This window comes from Puntigrus tetrazona, chromosome 10 (genome assembly GCF_018831695.1).
Source record: "Puntigrus tetrazona isolate hp1 chromosome 10, ASM1883169v1, whole genome shotgun sequence".
Taxonomy (NCBI): domain Eukaryota; kingdom Metazoa; phylum Chordata; class Actinopteri; order Cypriniformes; family Cyprinidae; genus Puntigrus; species Puntigrus tetrazona.
The window spans coordinates 1765568-1784148 of NC_056708.1; the positions used below are offsets into that span (position 1 = coordinate 1765568).

At 38.2% G+C, this 18581-nt stretch overlaps 1 protein-coding gene across 1 annotated transcript in view; it reads right to left on the bottom strand.

The window, feature by feature from the left end:
- Positions 1–8655: 8655 nt before the first annotated feature.
- The window catches only part of adamts6 (ADAM metallopeptidase with thrombospondin type 1 motif, 6), a 72680-nt gene continuing 62754 nt past the window's right edge, over positions 8656–18581 (bottom strand). The window contains exons 24-25 of the mRNA XM_043250234.1: positions 15399–15555; positions 8656–12905 (exon numbers count right to left, since the gene is read on the bottom strand). Coding sequence (XP_043106169.1) covers positions 12796–12905; positions 15399–15555 — 267 coding nt within the window. The 3' untranslated portion in view covers positions 8656–12795. The remainder of the gene's footprint in view (positions 12906–15398; positions 15556–18581) is intronic.

Below are 18581 nucleotides of genomic sequence, written 5' to 3' on the forward strand. Positions count from 1 at the left end.
AGCTACCATACTTTACTTATAATGGTTTATATAACCATGGTTATATTTTTGGAACTTATTGTAGACCTCATTAATCTGGGATTACTCTGCATCTCGGTTTTTGAGTGTTTTGCCAAAATTGTCTACAAATAATGTTTTAATTTGTTCATTCATGTGCATAAGATATGATTAATGATGAGGCTTACAAACAATAAACCTCGAAAAAGTGGTGATTATAGTTTTAATGTGGTCCTAGGATGTAAGCACAAGGGTTCAATGTTTGTTTTTTGCTTTTTTGATTGCCTGCACATACAGTAATCCTCTGAAATGATGCTATCTTGTTTTTTTGTTGAGTAGAAGTAATAATACAATGACAAAATCTTGACATTGATGCACATTGTTGCTCAGATTACCCAAGATGAACCATCAAAGATACTCCAGTATGGTACTCTAGATGTGTCCATAAGCCATCTTTCCATTGATTGCTATAAGGTCAGTTGTTAAAAACAAGTATACCTCGCCCAGGACGTCTTTTTTGGTTTTTTGTTTCGCCATATTGCAGTTTGGTAGGAATGCAATATTGTTTGCTTATTCAGAACTAGCTATCTTTGTGTGATGCTCTGCGTGAGCTGTTTTTCAGCTGTTCTCTTGCTGTGGTATTGTCATCAGGTTGAGATGAGGTCAACACTAGAATACCATGGACACAAATGACTCAAAATGACTCAAAACTGCTTTGTCTGGGTTGTAGGCTGCTGAAAGGTGCGCATCCTTTATTGAGATCAATTTCAGTAAAATATCTTCACGGTTTTCCTTTTTAATAGATTTTTATACAGAGTGTAACAGTCTATTAAGAATAAAAGTACTTTATTTTTTACAATATCATCAATTAAGACTTGAATCCTAACCAAACTAACCAGCTCTGAGATTAATTACTAGTATGAAGTAAAGAAGTATTATGAATGTTGACTTTGTAGGCAGTATTTCTGTTATTATTTTGAATTAGTTTTAGCAAAGCTTTAATTTAATTATTTCAGTGTTAAAGTAATTTTAGTACTACTTCAGTCTTTTTTTTCCCTCAATTGTTATCAAGGAAAAATTTACAATTTAAATTCTTTAACTGTATTTTAATTTAATTGAAATAAATTTCAGCTCTTGCATTTGTATTAATAACTTTGATCAAATCTATTGTGAATCACAAATTCTTTTAGCTGTCAGTAAAGTATAAAATATGTTATTGTAATGTGCATTATTTTAAGCATAAAGCATTATTCAAAATATTCTGCGTTATGGGAGCGTTGCATTCAAAACTAGGTCTGTTGGACTGTTGCACACTTCCAGGGTAAACATGGTATGACGTGACCCTGTGATTTGCGGATGTCTCTTTAGGATAATGAGTGCTTGGAATTGGTCTGTTTAGTATAATTTAATATGATTTTTAGCTAGTAAATTTGAAGTCACACTGACGAACTGAATAGGATTTGACGTCTGAATGCTGTCACGTGAGGGTCTCTGTGGTTCTTTAAGGCAGATTAGCCCCAGCTGTGTGTAACTTGGATGGCCTGTGTGCAGTGGACCGAGCCCTGGGTCAAAGGATCAAAAAAGCCTGATGACCAGGAAACAACTGGCAGCTTATCTTCTATTGGCTGTCAAGGAAACTCCTTAATTTGTACACTTCCAGCTTCTCTCCACACATTTTTGTTCATGTTCACTCGGGCACATCCGGCCTCCTGCAGGGCTTTTCAGCTGTCTTCTCGGCTCCATTCTCATTGTTTACTCTAGGGATGGGCACCATCGCTCAACAGCACTTTAGTTCCTTTGCCAGTTCCTTTGAAAATCAAATTTATTAGTTGTTTTGCAAAAATACACTATAAATACTGTCTTCCAAGGCTGGGGTTAGGTTGTTTTGCAAACTTTATTAACTTTTACACTATATATTGGTACTGTCAAGTCTTAGAGCTTTTTGTAAGCTGTTATTGTTTGTTTCATTAAAAAAACATTAGTTATTAGGGTTGTTTTAGTATGGCGTCTATTGAACAGGTTCTGAATAAAATATTTTTAGTAGGCTATGGTGATTCTCCAACATAGTTAAAACTGGCGACATGTTTGTTCCTAGAGACCCGAATAATAGAGTGTTCCCTCAACAAAAACCCAACAGGATTTTTCCGTTGGCATTTGGATTAATAGAGAAATAGAGATACACACCTTTTATATTTAACGAACCTGTTTTGTTCAGTAAAATAATCCTCACAAATTAACACAACTTTTATGCTTTTTAAATCCTAAATATAGTCGGCAAAAGAAAAAAGTTAGGATGTAAGCAAAGTACACCATGATAGGAAGACTTCAATGTCACCACCATTAAGCGTTTAAATAACTCTTTCAGACTTCATTTAAAATCAAAAAGCTTTAAAGTTGGAGTGTATTGAAACAAGTTTTTTTTGTAATGATGTTTAATTTCCCTGACAACATTTGCAGTTAGCAACTGCTTTTTTTAAAGACTAAAAATAAAATCTTAAAATTCATGAGTGGTGCATTACGCATGTATTTTATGTTCTGTAATATAATGTGAAAATATATCGAGCTTGTGCTAACGGCAGAGTTTACTTCACACATTTAAACTCAAATTAATGAAAAAAAAATTACCTTTGAGATGGTGGAACTGAAATTGCAAACTTGTTTTCAGAATTTAGAACTCAAGGCAGTTGTTTTTATAACACTGGTTTTACAGGAAACTCTATCGCCCCCTTGAGCACTGGAGTGTGTTACAGTAACAGTAGTACACCGAAGACAAGGAGATTGTGCAGCAGCAAAACGCTGGCCATCTGCATTTGCGTTCTTTCGTGCATGTGTTTCTGGCTGTAGGGTTGGAGTTAGGAAATGAGTGGCAAATGCTTCTTTTCATTGCTCCAGGATTGAAAATAAAGATTGCAGGAATGTCACACGTGAGAGTTTTACAAAAGGAGCTTTACTTCTAGCCACAAACCTGATATGGAGGAGAGGTCGACAGGATAATGGAAGAGCAGACGGTGTCAATGCAGATGAGTTGACCAGAATCCGTACCTGCCAACATGCTTTAGCTCCCATAATGCAAGATCTGTTTTACTTTTTCCGCTCCACTGACCCCTGAAATCAACCTCACAATAAGACATACAGAACGGCATAGTCTAAATGTTTCTCAGAAAACTCCAGAATAACAGTGCAAAGGCATTTAGAGGGTGCAGGACAGCAGGTCCTCTTCATTTCATACCATCCTCGTCTGTTCCATTAGCAACATGTGCTTAGACTGAAACACATTACACTCTCTCACCCTCTCCTTTTTTTTTTACAGGCGTCTTTTAGCCTAAGTGATTGGTTATTGATTTGCAGTACAGTTAATCTACTTACCTGCACTCTTCTCAAAGTCAGTAAAACGTCTCATCAAAAATGAGACATCAAGGTGACCTTGTACTTGTACACTGCTTGTACAGCAGTGTTAATTTTTGATCTGGCCACGTTAAAGGAAAAGTTGTGCCGCTATGCCACAAATGAACACAAAATGTTACCAATCAAATGAAATGAGTGTTGACCGTAAAAAGAGCGTAAGTCCTGTATATTTACACAAACTGTTTAATGCAGCTCAGAGGTGGCATGAATGTATTTACTTTATGTAAAGATAACTTGGCAAAAAGTTGAATTAAAATATTGAAGAATTGTATTCAATTTAAAAATTTACAAACTTGCCATTAATTCAAATGTGAGAATGTATTAGCATATTTAAAAATATGTCAGTTGATTTTATTTAAACGACAACTATAGTAGCCTTCATGATAATGCTGTTTATGATAAGCATGCTGCATTTACCCCTTTAAATGCTTGAGATCTTAATCTGGTGTATTCTGATTGGCTGTCAAAGTTTTTGTTTTATTCTTCTGTTTTGACATTGTAATAACTGTGGTGTGGAATTACTCTGGCATTGGGGTGAATGGGCATTCATCATTGAACAGTTGTTCACGCTATATGCCATGTAGACAGATTTTATGCAGCATTAACCGAAACAATGAGTTTCCTAGTTTTGAGAAAGCTCCACACGCTTACTCTACCTTAAGGTGTAAGAGCATGCTCTGTTACTGTGAAGCAAGACTGATGCTCTCCAGCTTGTCGGCCCGGTAGCCATTTGGCTTTGATCTTCTCTAAAGTACTGCAATATGGCAGTCAGCTGTGGGAAAGAAGCTACGATCCGAACCCAGGAGAGCCTCTGGAAGGAGCTCAGCAGATAGCAGTTGATGATGACATGACCCTCAGATTTTATGCAGCATTAACCCGAAACAATGAGTTTCCTAGTTTTGAGAAAGCTCCACACGCTTACTCTACCATCCTCATCTTCTCTAAAGTACTGCAATATGGCAGTCAGCTGTACAGGAAAGAAAGATCGAACCCAGGAGAGCCCCTCTGGAAGGAGGCATTCAACATGATGACATGACCCTCCATCCTCAGGGCAACATTCCTCCATGTCATTCCTCCAGAGTGGGTGCAGTGTCTCCAGCAACACCATCTGGGCTCTTGGCGGAAGCTTGTTTGTTCAAACCAAATTCTGTCTGAACACTTGAGATGCTCTCAGCGGTGCTGGGAAAAGCGGGTCGCGGTTCTTGTTTCTGGTGAAGTGCTGTTTTTCATTTGCCCGTTATTTCTCACACCTCATCAGTGCATCTGATTCATTAACAGCTGAAGGCTTGTTGATCACGTAGCTGTGGTCTGGGATTTTCCTGCTGCATATCTGCTCTTGTATCTTTACAGAAGCAGACTATGGGAGCTCGGGGCTTTTCAGTTGCCACAGATCAAAACCAGCCCTGTGTGATTTATCTAGAAAACAGTTGCTCAAGTAGAGCTAAAATTCTTTGAAGCACACCATGAATTCTCTAAAAGGTTCCCAGACATGTTCCTGTGTGCCATTTAGTACTTACAAGTGCACGTGACCCCATGTGGATCTGGATTTGTGGAAGTTACAGCTCTGTTTGAAGAGATTTATCTTTCTTGATTGGCATCACTGGGATACAGTACCAGCATGATGCAGATGGCGTCAGTCGAACTAAAGTAAAATTAGACAAGAGAATATAAGGGGATGGTTTACCTAAAAATTCTGTCGTTTTCTCACACACAAGACTATTTTAACAATTTTTTGTCCATACAGTGAATGGGGTCCAATGCTAAAGTTAACTTTTACTTGTGTGGACAAAAGGACAGTCTTTTAAGGGTCTTCTTTTGTATTCTGCAAATGAAAATGATAGAGGTTTGAACTGACTTGAGGGTGAGTAAATGATGACACCGTTTTCATGTTCAGATGAACCATCTTGCAGTCATGCATTTTATGTCCCTGCCATGAACTAACATCTGTTATCACTCTCTATAATTAACTGTCTATTTAAAGAAGAATCCTCATTGAGTTGGTACATTCTGGTTCTCATCCCTTTCACACCTTTTTATCAAAACCACCCCTGATGTGTTAATGAGTTCCCACTCCAGTGAAGCCCCCTGTTCTTGGAAAGCACTTGTGCTGATATTTTCCCTCTGCCTTTAATGGGTTACAAAGCCTGATCAGTAGAATTTAATTGCATATCCTGGTTCCAAAAACTATTGGAGCTGCCTTATAGTTCCTAGTTCAGTGGAAATATGCCATAATGAACCACTTTGAAGTTCTGATTTTAATGGAAGTAGTAATCAGACTTATTTCATATGGTGACAGATATCCAAGTGAAATGAATTAGAAAACATGGTGTGACTTGTTTTTATCCATCCATTGCTGTAGTCGATTATAAGAAAGGGGCAGAGTTTATGCGGACTAAATTATTGGTGAACTTACACATACATTGCTATAATGGCATTAAAGGTTGTGACACACCACACCAACATTTAGACAATGTAAGGACATCACTGAGCATCTATCGGAAGAGTTTTTGCTGTCTGTTCCACACCTTTGGCATTAGTTTTGGTGATCATATCTGTCAAATGATTAGAATGAATGATTAGAACAGAATTAGAATGTTGAGCTTAAATGTTAAGTTGACCGTACATTCTGCCCATGGTTTCTAAATTGCCTAAAATACCCAGGTAAATAGATCATTGTAAACCAGTATGTCTGCCATTTAGTTTTTTCCACTGTGATCCAATTTCAGTGCATTCTGGAATTTCCTTATCTTTGGTCAAACAAGGTATCTTGGTATTTATGTTTGGACCAGCCGAGAACACAACTTAAATGCTGTTTATTTAGGGAGCTCACTAGGTTTTGGAACAGAGCTTTTGTTATTTGTCATTGTTATAGTCTTCCGCACATGAGCCAGAACTGAAAGTATGTTTCAAAAGCTTGTTTATTCTGCCTAATCTGTTATAAACTCAATGTGCAAATATTTAAGTGTGATACAGAAGGCTCGTTTTCTGTTTGAGCTCGAAACTCTCATCCTTAGCACTCTTTGGTGAAGAAGACCACATCACTGGCTAGTCTACATTAGGGTAAGACCACATAGGGACAGCATTAATCCAGACCCCCTGAGGTCAGGAACTTTCAGGCAAAATGCTTAGCCACATACTCCCAAGTAAACAAAGCCTTTGTTCCTCTCTGAGAACCTTCAAAGATAAACATCTGTTTTGGGTAAGTACAAAATGCAAGTGCAATCTTGCCATCAGCATGTCTTTGATCACCATTGCCTTATGCACATCCCCCTTACCCTAACAATGAGAACACTCGGCTCTGGGGGGCGCAAAAGCAAATGCTGTTCACAACATGTTGCCATTGACAGAAATGTGTCGACATTCATTTATGCTGTTGCAGCATAACAGCTTCAAACTAGCCATTTTTTGGCTTCCATGCGTACATAGGGCTGCCTTGTTATGCTATATCATTATTTCGTTTGACATCTCAGTCTGTCTCTTTAGTTTACAAAGAGATAAAGAATGGAATTGTTTCTTGGCAAGTGTCTCCGCTGTCTTGCTTCGTCTTTGTTGTGGCTATGCTGAGAGTCGACATGTAAACAGCCGAATTGTAGCTGACAGTTGCAGCCAGCTGCTAAGACGTTCTTAATCTTCTCTCGGTCTCCATTTCAATCGCTCTCTCTCTTTTTCCAAGTAAACGAGACAGAAGCCCAAGCAGCCTTTCAGGTATTCAAAAGCAGTTGCTTTAGACAAAACAGAGCAGCTAGTACCTGGTCTCTGTAATTCATTAGCATTAGCATCACGCCAAGTAGGGCATAGGTGTTCACATAGCACAACTGGTGGGTTTTTGAAAAGCAAAGATTCATTCAATTTGGCCATAGACGTTAGTCAGGAAAGCCAATTGTGGCAGAAATGGAATCGAGGTTGTGAGGGAACAAACTAAATCCTTAGTATACTGATTGTAATGTTAATAACATAGTTATTACAATAATTTGTGATAAAAACTACATTAAATTGGTTTGTCATTTTAAAGACGGTAAGTCTGTCCCCTCAGAACCTTTTAATAGAAGTAATAGTGACAGAGTTTGTCTGCTTATAAAGATAACAGAGTAGCAATCTAGTGTTAGACAAGGTTTCTAGCTTGTTACATGTTTTAAGGTCCAATAATTAGATCCAGAACAGGTTACTCATCATCTAGTTTTTTATATTGACTATGTATTCTTTTAATTTCTCAATTTGGTGTGTATTACCTGGCCTCAAAGAAATGTATCATCAGCATAGCAGTGAAAGCTAACACCCTGTCTCCTGATGATATCTCCCAGAGGAAACATGTAAAGTGTGAAAAGTATCGGCCCTAGTACTGAGCCTTGAGGTACTCCATTTTTCACTTGTGAACGATATGATACCTCCTCATTTACTACTACAAACTGATGGCGGTCAGATAAATGTCCACTGATGCCAATATAGTTTTCTAGTTAATTCAAGAGAATGTTGTGGTTGATAACGCAGCACTGAAATCCAATAGAACTAATAAAAAAATACAACCACGATCAAGATGATAGAAGCTGGTCATTTGTAACTCTAATAAGAGCAGTCTCAGTACTGTGGCACGGTCTAAATCCTGAAAGGATACTGCCTATTCATATCTTTACCTTCAGTATCTTTGAAAGTGAGATTCAAGATCAGTCTGTAATTGACTAAGTCTTTGGGGTCAAGATGTGTGTTTTTTAATGAGAGGCTTATCTACAGTTTTTGTGGATGGTTCCTAATGATAATGAGTAATTAATAGTAGTCAAAATAGGATCTATGACTTCTGGAAGCAGCTCTTTTAATAGTTAATAGATTAATTAGCATACACGTTGCTGGTTTAGATGATTTAATAAGCTTGTACAATTCTTTCTCTCCTATAATAGAGAATGAGTAAATTTTAAGTGATCCTTAAGTGATCTGTAGGGCGCTATCTGTTGTGATACTGTAGCTGACAGCTGCATAGTTAGAATTTTCTTATCTCTGATATTATCGAGTGTGTATGTATATGTGTATGTATATATATATATATATATATATATATATATATATATATATACTCTTTAACCACAAATGCTTATCTTGCAATTTAAAATACCGAAAATACCGACAGTGTTTATAAAGCAAGCATGCAGTTTTTCTACTATCCATTTCATGAAAGAGCCCATGTTCCCAGGCAGTAAACTCATTTAGATATACTTCAGTCATTTGTGGGAGACCACAGGAAAGAACATCTGAGCAAACACAACCCTTTTAAAGTCATTTTATTCAGGATCCATTACATATTGTTGGATTCACCAAGGGTACAAGCCAAAGGACTGAGAATGTTAAAGTGTTACTATGGGAATATTTTTGTCCTTACCCTTTGACACCATTTACCATTATTTATTATTATTATTTTTGTGAGCACTGGCCCTCGAGAAACAGTGCAGTAATATCATATCAACATACACACACTCAAACGCACAGACTCACACAAAAGCATTCTGACGTAGTTTTAAGAGCGCTCTAGTAGCAAATAAGACACATTCAAACTCACATTTTACCAAGACTAAAACAAGATCGTGAAGGGTGTTATTCCACTGCATCGATTTCACTAGACTAGTTTTCAGTTTGCATGCAGTGAAACATACATAAGACAAGTGACACAAGGCAATAAATTAGCATATAATTTACAAATGAAAAAAAAAATTAGTAACAGTGTACCAACATTAATAATACTGAATATAAAATGTAAGCAACTATTCACAAAAAATGCAAAACTCTCTTCTATAGGTACAGGTTAAACAATGTGACATTCAAAGACACAAGTTCACAGCGATCAGTACCAGTTTCATTGAGTGTCTTATTGAGAGTCCGTGTCCCAAAGCCAGTAAACTTGTACTTCAAGCCTTTTTACAGGATGCTCAGCATGTCGGGCCTACAGTTCTGCTGTTCACTGTTCACTGTTGAATAATCCCAGTACATTTCATAATACATAATTGAATAATATTGTGTTTGTGGCTACAAAAGAGTAGCAGCAGCAAAAGTAGATCGGTTGTATGATTAAAAAAACATAAAAATGTCCCATAACTCCTCGATTTCATTCATGTACTGTGTCCTGTAACAAAGATGATTAAAATTGATGCTATATCATCTTGCTATAAGATAGCAGGTTAAAAGTCACTCAGTCATAGTTGATGGAAAAATGCAACATTCGGTTGTTGAAAAGTTTACAAACATAAACCAATGTAAAAGACAGAAAGAAAGCTTTGTTCCAAAACCTAGCAAGCTGCTTTTCTTAGCGTGGCTTAGTCGACTGCTTTCCATGTCAAGAAACATAACTTGGGTAAGTATGCTAACATGCATTTTGAACATACTTAGCATGGGCTCTCGATTTGTTCTAGCAGTAATAGTACAGCACCGATGCTAAGAATGCGACATGGTCCAACATAACGCATCATGTAAAATTGAGTTTAGCTAGAATTTGTATTTGTATGGTTGTGTAGAGTATATTTCAGGACTAGAGCAGCATCGTAACGGTAATAGGACCTGTCAACTGACTGATTTGCAAGACTACGTATGCAACAACCTCACATGCCACACAAATAGCATTCGTAAAGTGCACAGTAAACATGACGCACAATTGTTTCCAGTAGCTAGGCTAATGATACAATAGTCCAACAAGCATAAAAATGCAAAGCACATTTTTCACCTTGTCTGACACTGAACAGTGCATTCTGGGATTGCCTTTGCAAAAGAAATGTGATTCAGCCTTGAAATTGGTTAAAAAACAGGTCTTATAAAAAAAAAATGAACAGCCTACTTTTTGGAACGACCGTTGCGCAAGTAAAACCTATGATGCCTTAAAAAGCCGGTCTAGGTAGGGAGCTCACTAGGTTTTGGAACAGAGCTAAAGTATTCTTGGGTTTCTTTCAGACCGCATACCCAGAATGCATCAAGGTCTTATAGCACCATGGGGCCAGAAGAGCCACCCACTCAAAAGATGAGCGGAAGAAGGGCAGTGGAACAAACAGTCCTCCACTGAGGAAAGAAAAGCACCATTGAGTGTGGAGGGTTTAAGAGAGTGGGCTGGAAGTGCTGTGATCTCAGGGAAGGAGGAAGAGGGGGTGTTTTGGAGGTAGTTGATGGCAGACCGGATCTGTGGGGTCTGGCAGGTTACCCAGGCACTGGCCCTTCACTTAACTTTACTAATGCATCAGCATCACAGACCTGGAGATCTCCGAGCAAGTCATCCCTGTGCTGATGGATTGTCTGTGTATTCTGCTGATAATGTGGCGGAGTGTGGCTGCAGCACGCATTTTATGGGAAAATTATTGCGTCTGGAACACGCCGGTCCCCGGAACAGACGCATAGATGTCAGAACCCTAGAATTTAAAGCAGAATATGGATCCATAAAGCAGAATCACGTCAGAATCGCAATTAATGTCTCTCTGGAGTCCACAATAATTCTAGAGACACAATAGTAGAAACGTCCCTTTGGAACTGATCTGATTTTCAGGCCTTGTTCGGGTGTCAGACAATGGTGGAATTCTTTGGCCTGTGGTCATGTGATTCAGCTCAGTAAAACAGGTGGCTAAGTCAACTGAACATCTGGACTCTGAAGCTATAATTGAGATTTCTTCTGCACAAATTCAGCACCAAAGCACCCAATCACACTACCCTGTTTGTCTTTGGCCCTTGGGTCTTTATCTTACTTTCAAAAGTTATTGACAAAATCTAGCCATGCCAAGATCGAGGGCTGTAAACTATGAATGCAATGGAAGTTGCTCTGGAAAAAAGCATTTGCAGAGTGAATAAATGTGCATAAAAGTTCCAAGTTACGGATTTCGAATAAACCACATGTATATCTAGTACGACCTCCATTTACCCACAAAAAAAAACTGAACAACATTGACTACCCATCTAAGGATATTCAATCCTGCTCCAATAGACTCAACTGTCTTCTATTTTGTTTGTATGCCCTTCCTTTGCTGACCTCCATCAGTTTCTTTGATTTGGATGTACGTTTTTGATTATGTTGCATGAGTGACCACTACTGGCATAACCCTCGCGACGGGCTAAAATGTAACGTCCTGAACATTTGATCAATTGGATTCTTGTGTGGAGTTGATTTATTTATATTTTTAAAATAATTAGAAAATAATTAACATGTCAGAGTCATGGAGGTAAATTAAACACAGTCTGAGGTGACATAATAATTGTGTTGCAATCTGGTTTATGAAGCTGCCTGAAGTGTACACCAAGCACCCTTGGTAAAAGTCGAGGGGTTGAGGCTCTCTACAGATGTGACCTGTCAATTTAACAAAGTAGAACCCACTTTAAAATGGATTCGCCTGAGGGGGGAGGGGGGAAGTGGTAAGAGAAGTTTGCAAGTGTTCGACTAAAAGCAAAGTGAAATTTCAGCTCCAATGCCGATTAAACACACATAATTAGGATCTGCAGTATGATTAGAAACTTCCAGATGTGTGTTGTTGCAGGTAGGCGCTAAACACTCTAGAATATTGACCCTTACAGGAGTATGATTGGACAATCCTGGTATGTACTTCTAATCAAAAACCAAAAGTCAATCCAAACCAACCCTGCTCATGAAGGGCTACCATCCTGCAGAGTTTAGTTAAAACAACTGGCAACTGAAGTCTGCGGTTCTTCAGGAACAGGACTGGCTACCCCTGAACTAGAAGGAGAGTAAAATATCATTTGGGTGAAAAATTTTAAATGTTGTTTTTTTTTTTACTTTAAACCAAATGCATGTTGCGGTCACAAAGTTTCAGCCCTATCTATGTTTGGAAATGTCCGTATCGGATTACTTTGTCACACCATCAACAGTCTCTGACACTCATGTTGCCTCAAACTCTTATTGAAAAAGTGACTTCCATTCGATCCGATGCTGCCATTGTGAGCTCTCATTGTCAGTTTGAAGGCTCCTGAATGAAGTGTTGACAACAGAACCATGTTAGGAGTGTAAATGCAAGACCCAGGGTTATACCAATGTCCCGAACTCCCTTATGTCGGCAGTAAATCTCTGCCGTGCCATATCTGTGAGTGTTGTGTCCAGCACTTTGGATTATAACTACAGAAAGACATTGATAATAATAATAACCAAAATCAATTATTATTATTATTGTTATAAAAATAACAACAATAATGATCATTTTATACATTCCCACTTCACAGAAGTGAAAATAAAACAGGTGTCAGCACAGTGCTGAGCAGTGGTTTGGGTTCCACAGGGCTAAAAGCAGTTGTGTGTGTGTGTGTGTGTGTGTGTGTGTTGATTAGCGAGAGAGAGGCTTCTTTCTTCTGTGCCCAGCATTGACTTTACTCTCTGCCAGTTTTCTCTCTCTTTTCTCATTGCAGCATCTGTCTCTGCTTCTCTCCACGGGGTCAGTGTCCTTGGCACGTCTTGCAGCACATCTGTCTGAAGTACGCACGGCTGCAGAACTTGAACTTCAGCACCAATGGGCAGTATGCCACCTTATTTACGTCTTTGCACTCTAGGGGAAGAGAAAAAAGGTGGAAAGAGAAAGTGAGTAAGGGGCTGATACTGGGGAACCACAAAGGGGAAACTTGAAAAGCTTGTTAAGGAGAGAGTTCACCCTGAAATGAAAAGTCTGCCATCAGCTATTCACCCTATGACTTTGGGACTGTTGGGATTCTCAAGCTCCGGAATCACAATAAAGGTATCATTAAAGGAAAATTAGTCAGATGAGTTTAGAATGACATGAAGGCAAATAAATCATGACAGACTTTTAATTTTGGTTGAACCATCCAATTATATGATAGGCAAGTCTGTGTGGAACAGTGACTCAGGACTTTGATCAGATCCCAGAGACTGCTGGATCTACAACTGGGCCCAGCTCTCTGAAATCTCTCATGAGCTCTTTACTGGAATAATCACCAGCTACTTCGAAACCAAACAAGCTTAAGTAATTAAACTAGCCTTTAGAAAGTAGTCTTTTGAGTTTCTATATTGACTACATTGAAGATGTTTTACTCGTATCCCACATTGCTTTTAATTAAAGCATGTTTGGGGGACCATCTTTTGGGTTCTTAGAATGCGAGTCATATTTCAGATGATTGTGAATCTAGGTGGTAATCAGTGCAGGGATGAGCGGCTTATGTTTTCATATGCTAGTGACAGGGAGTGGCAATGGAAAGACTTAAAATACGCCATCTTCATCGCATGGATGATAATTAGCGGCCCATATAAATCTCACTGGCCTGTCATGCTTGTAATGACGCTGAACGTTGGTACAGTGTCAGATGAATGTTTTACAACCTGGTCTGTCCTAATCTTTATTTCCTGTCTGTGCCAACCTCGTAACTTGTTGTCCTAATCAATATGATAAATTTTGTTGTGTAAGATTCCCCCTATTACAGTATCTTCTTATTAATCCAGTTATTGGCCTTTCCAGCAGTCCTTTTGTAGCCGAAGTAGCTACAATTGGTAAATAGCACAAATAAGTGGTAGTGTAGCAAACTGTAGAAAAAACTAGAGGTAGTGTAGTAAACAGCAGACACGCTAAACTAGACGGATTATTAGAATGATAAATCGTCAAATCTTTATGGAAGTTAACCATTGTTTTGCTATAAATTAAACTTAACTGTTGAATTAACATTATTGTCATTATTGTTGACTTTGCACACAAAAAGTATTCTCATAGCTTCATAAAATTATGGATGAACCTTTGATGTCATGTGAATGTACTTGCTACGTTTCTGTGCATTAATCATAGTAATATCCTCGCTGTCTATGGAGGGTCAGAGAGCTCAGGTGTTTATCAGAAATATATCCATTTGTGTTCTGAAGATGAACAAAGGTCTTGAAAATGATTAATGACAGAATTTACAACCGATTTCTGTTTAAAACACTTCATGACTAGAACACATGTTCATGTATTAAAAAATTGAGACGGCGAAGGTCACGCATACTTCAGTTTGAAATTCACACAGAAGGCACGCAGAATATATATGATTTATATAAAAAAACTAGTCCATATCGCAATTTGATGTAAGTGCAAAATTCCCTGACATTCTACATTATACAGTAAAATCCATTTTTATGAATGGATACTGTGATTCTGTCGCAATATTCATAAGGTGCTACATTTGATTGAATATGAAGGACAATCACCTGTGATTAGGTGTGAAATCTGAATTGAATCTAGCAGCTTAGATAGTCACTCCATTAACTGTTTTCAAACCATAAATGTGACACTATGCCTGTATCTCTCAAACAGTCAAAAGAGGTTAAATGTCAAATTTACATTTACATGGAAAGGTGATTCTCTGGGATTTCTAAACAGGCACTGAACAGAGTACCAATTAAAAGCTCTTTTCGGGTCCAAGGGGGATTCTGTAGGACGGGGACAGAATCTTGCATGACCCCGCGGCACTGGAAAGCTAATAGACTTCCTTTGTGTCAAAGCCAAGTTCTCCTTCAAAAGAGGCCATGACTCAGGGCCTGGACACAAGCCTCTTATGGTAATTACAGCATCTAAGCGTAAAAAAGAGAGTGACCTGATTCACGGCATGGGCAGGTGGCCATCTGCATTAGTGTGCTGGTGCTGCTAACCGGCCCTACCTCAATTAATATGTCCTCCTTATTAGACTCTTTAAAGTGCCATGGCTGACGACAATGAAAGTAGACACTCTGTCACTGCCGTTGATTAGGATACAACTAATCCTATTAGGCTCCGTTAGGAGAGATAATCTAACGCCGCTTCCGCAGCGAAGGAATCTGAATAGGGATCCATCTCGCATGGGTCATGGAGGTTTTATTGAATCCAGGATCGACTAAATAGTGTCTCGATTCCAAACGGAGGTAGTTAATAACAGGCAAGAACAGAACAATATAATCCTTTGTTAATTTAAAATTGAACGCAGAGGCCACAAACTTTGTAAATGTCAACACTGTGATCAAAGCCAGATGCAGCTCGTACGAAAGGCTCACAAGCCGTGGGATTAGAGGAAGGTGATTGACTTACCGTCGCCACCGGAGATGGGCGTAGCGTCGCATTTGCTTTCGCACTGCTGCATGTTGTTGGGCCGTAGTGACTCTGGACATTCGGGGGAGGGCTGTCCTGTATATGACAGACACTGAACCGTCCGCATCTGCTGCCCGAGTCCACACTGAGCAGAACACTGCAAAAACACAAAGCGAGCCTTTAGTACAGCCTCTAATACACTACATACGTCATAACTGGAGAAGAAGAGATATTACAACAGATACTGATATTAACATTTTATTTTATTTTCTCTCTCTCTGTTGCTATTAAGTTACACTTTAGTCTACTTTAGACATTCTACTAACTCTATGTAACTACATTGACTACATTGGCTAACTCTCAGAGTAGGCTGTTAGGGTAGGTTTAGGGTTAGTAGAATAAGTTAACATATACTTAGTTAACTGTTGTAACTCTGCTGACTCTGACTACTGGTTGACATGTAGTTACAAAGTTACATACTGAAAAAAAAATCAAAAAAGTGTAATCATAAATGAATGCAAAAATAAAATCAGTTCTTTTAAATGGTACAACTGAATTTAAATTCCATTATAATGTACATTATGCAATTATATTATGAAGCGAAATTTTAATTTGTTGTGTTTTTAAAGATTACATTTATGTGGGTGTTAACTGCAATGTAAAAAAAATAATATCTACGGATAAATAATATGACTAGTTATAACTTTTCTAGCAGTTTGTTCATCCTCTGGGAACTGTTGTTGATTTAATTTTTTTTAATCAGATCTAAACTTTTATTTTACTGCTAAAATCCCTTTTCCAGCCCCAGATTAGACGCAAAGGCAGGTTAATATCTTTCAAGCCACTTTGCCACACGAGTCAATTAAGTTAGACTTCAGCAACTGGCCCAAAACGTAATATATACAGTATATTCAACCCATTTTTCTACAAGCATGAAGTCTTGTCCACTTTGCAACCTATTCTAGGAAAGGAACCATTTACTTAAACAAGAAAAGGATCATCTAATATATATGTATATGGGTGGTTTGATTTACATAGGCAAGCAATTCTGAAATAAAATGCAATTCTGAAACAAAGTGGAATATTAAGGTGCTCTCTTTTACTTTCTACCAAGTATTGCAAACAAAACTTTCTCTTGAACTTTCAATGCCAGAACCACAGGGAAATTTAGCAACTGGTTCTTATAATCATAAAAGCATGTTGCCTTCTATAAATGTACTCTATACATGATTGCTTCCGCATTTAGCGGCACTCAGTGGTCACAGCAACGTCTAGTGTACAGCGTATGGAAATGATGAAGAAAAATGAGCACAAAATTAAATCTTGCAGAAGGTACAGGACAGATAAACACTGATATGATACACCTTCACCTTTTAGAACTCATTACTAACATGTTATTCAGAGCTGCTAATAAATAGATATAATATTCATCATATATAATAAATGAAATAATATAATTAGAAAGAGTTTGCTATGGAGAGTGTTGTATCGGAAACTCATTTGACGCTGAGATTGTAGTGTGCAAAGAGTCCATTGTGTAGAAGCCAAGTCAATCAGACTGGTATAAGTGAATTTTAGTCCTGTTTGTGCGCAGTGTGCATCAGGCGATGGCACGCTTGTGAATTCTGCTCCAAACTTAGTGCTTTAAAACCGAGGGGCGAGAGCTACTTGCGGAATGTCATTGTAATAGTTTAATTGAATCTCTGACTACTGTCAGCTGTTCTACATTAGAGGTCTCGACGTTGCTGGAGGGAGTAAATTGCGACTGTCTGAAGAGAAACTGAGATGTATTCCAGTAGTCTCTCACCATGATGTAGCTCAGTGATTCAATGGAAAACCAAAGAGTTGCCTAGCAGCTCAATACAATACACAAATTTCGCTCATTAGTTACTCTGTAGTAGCAGCTAGTGCGAATGCCACAGAAACGCTGACATTGCATGCCAAGACAAGGATCTGATGTGGATTTAGTCATAAACACGTGTAAGACCCACAGTGAAGGACCCCTCACGGGACTGGGAGTGCAGACATCTCAGATGAGTTTCCAGCAGCCTTCCCATTTCATCCCTTTTAAATTAAACAGACTTTATTAGAGTGCGAGCCCCTGACAGACGGCATATGTCAGTGAGGGCCTTAAGTGGGATTTGAACCAGTGACCTTTTGGCCCACGGCTCCCTTCAACAGCCTCTCCATTATGAGAGACCCAGTTCACTGCAGGAGTCATGGGATGGCAGAACTTTCACTACCGTACTTGTAGCTTCATTCAATCTGGACTTTTTTTAGTTTTATATATTTTTCATATCATAAAATTATTGGTGTGAACCTTGCCAAATGATTACTATTTTTTAAGCCCACATTGACACTGGCCAAACAAATAAATAAGGTAATTAATATGATAAAAATGAGATCACTTCCATGTTTTTGCCACAATCTCTCCCGCTCTCTCTCTCTTCAGATCAACATGCGCTATTCTGACAAATCTATCCATGACATCCACTTAAAACAACTTTACTTCTCACAAGCGCTTCTTAACCATGTGTTAATATCCAATGAGAGCAGATTTTCTGAACTTTCAGATCTCTGTGGTTAAACATGGTATAACTTGTGTTTGTGATTTTAGTTGCATGTTACAACATTGTATCTATGTCAGCTAAGTCCGTAGTTTTATTCTTTGAATGGGTATTGGCTGAAATGCCTAAAATAAGTTCAAATAAGTGAAGATATTTTCACTTTTTATTGTATGGCATGAAATACACATATAATACCCCCTTGCAATTTGTTTATTGGTTGTTAACAAGTGGCTAAATAGGACTACAGAAGTTATAGGGGACGATTATGTTTGCTGATAGAAGCCTATCTGAAATTTAGTTGTTGAAGATCATCACAATGATTAAAATGTGTTTAACTTATTTACATAAACCGATCTTACTTTCCGCAATGAATCCAAAAGCCGATAACCAAAGAAAAATGCAAAAACAGATAGAAGAAATCAACTACTAAAAGATAAGAGATCATGTCCATCTTAAAATATTCACTATAAGCCACCACAGATATTCTGATCGTAACGTTATTTTAAAAAGAGAAACCACAGCATCTGTCCAAGAGTGGCGTGTTTTGTCTTTTTTAAAACATGTTTTTGGCATTGACAGAAAACCTTGTCTGCTACGGAGATAAACTTCAAACAAT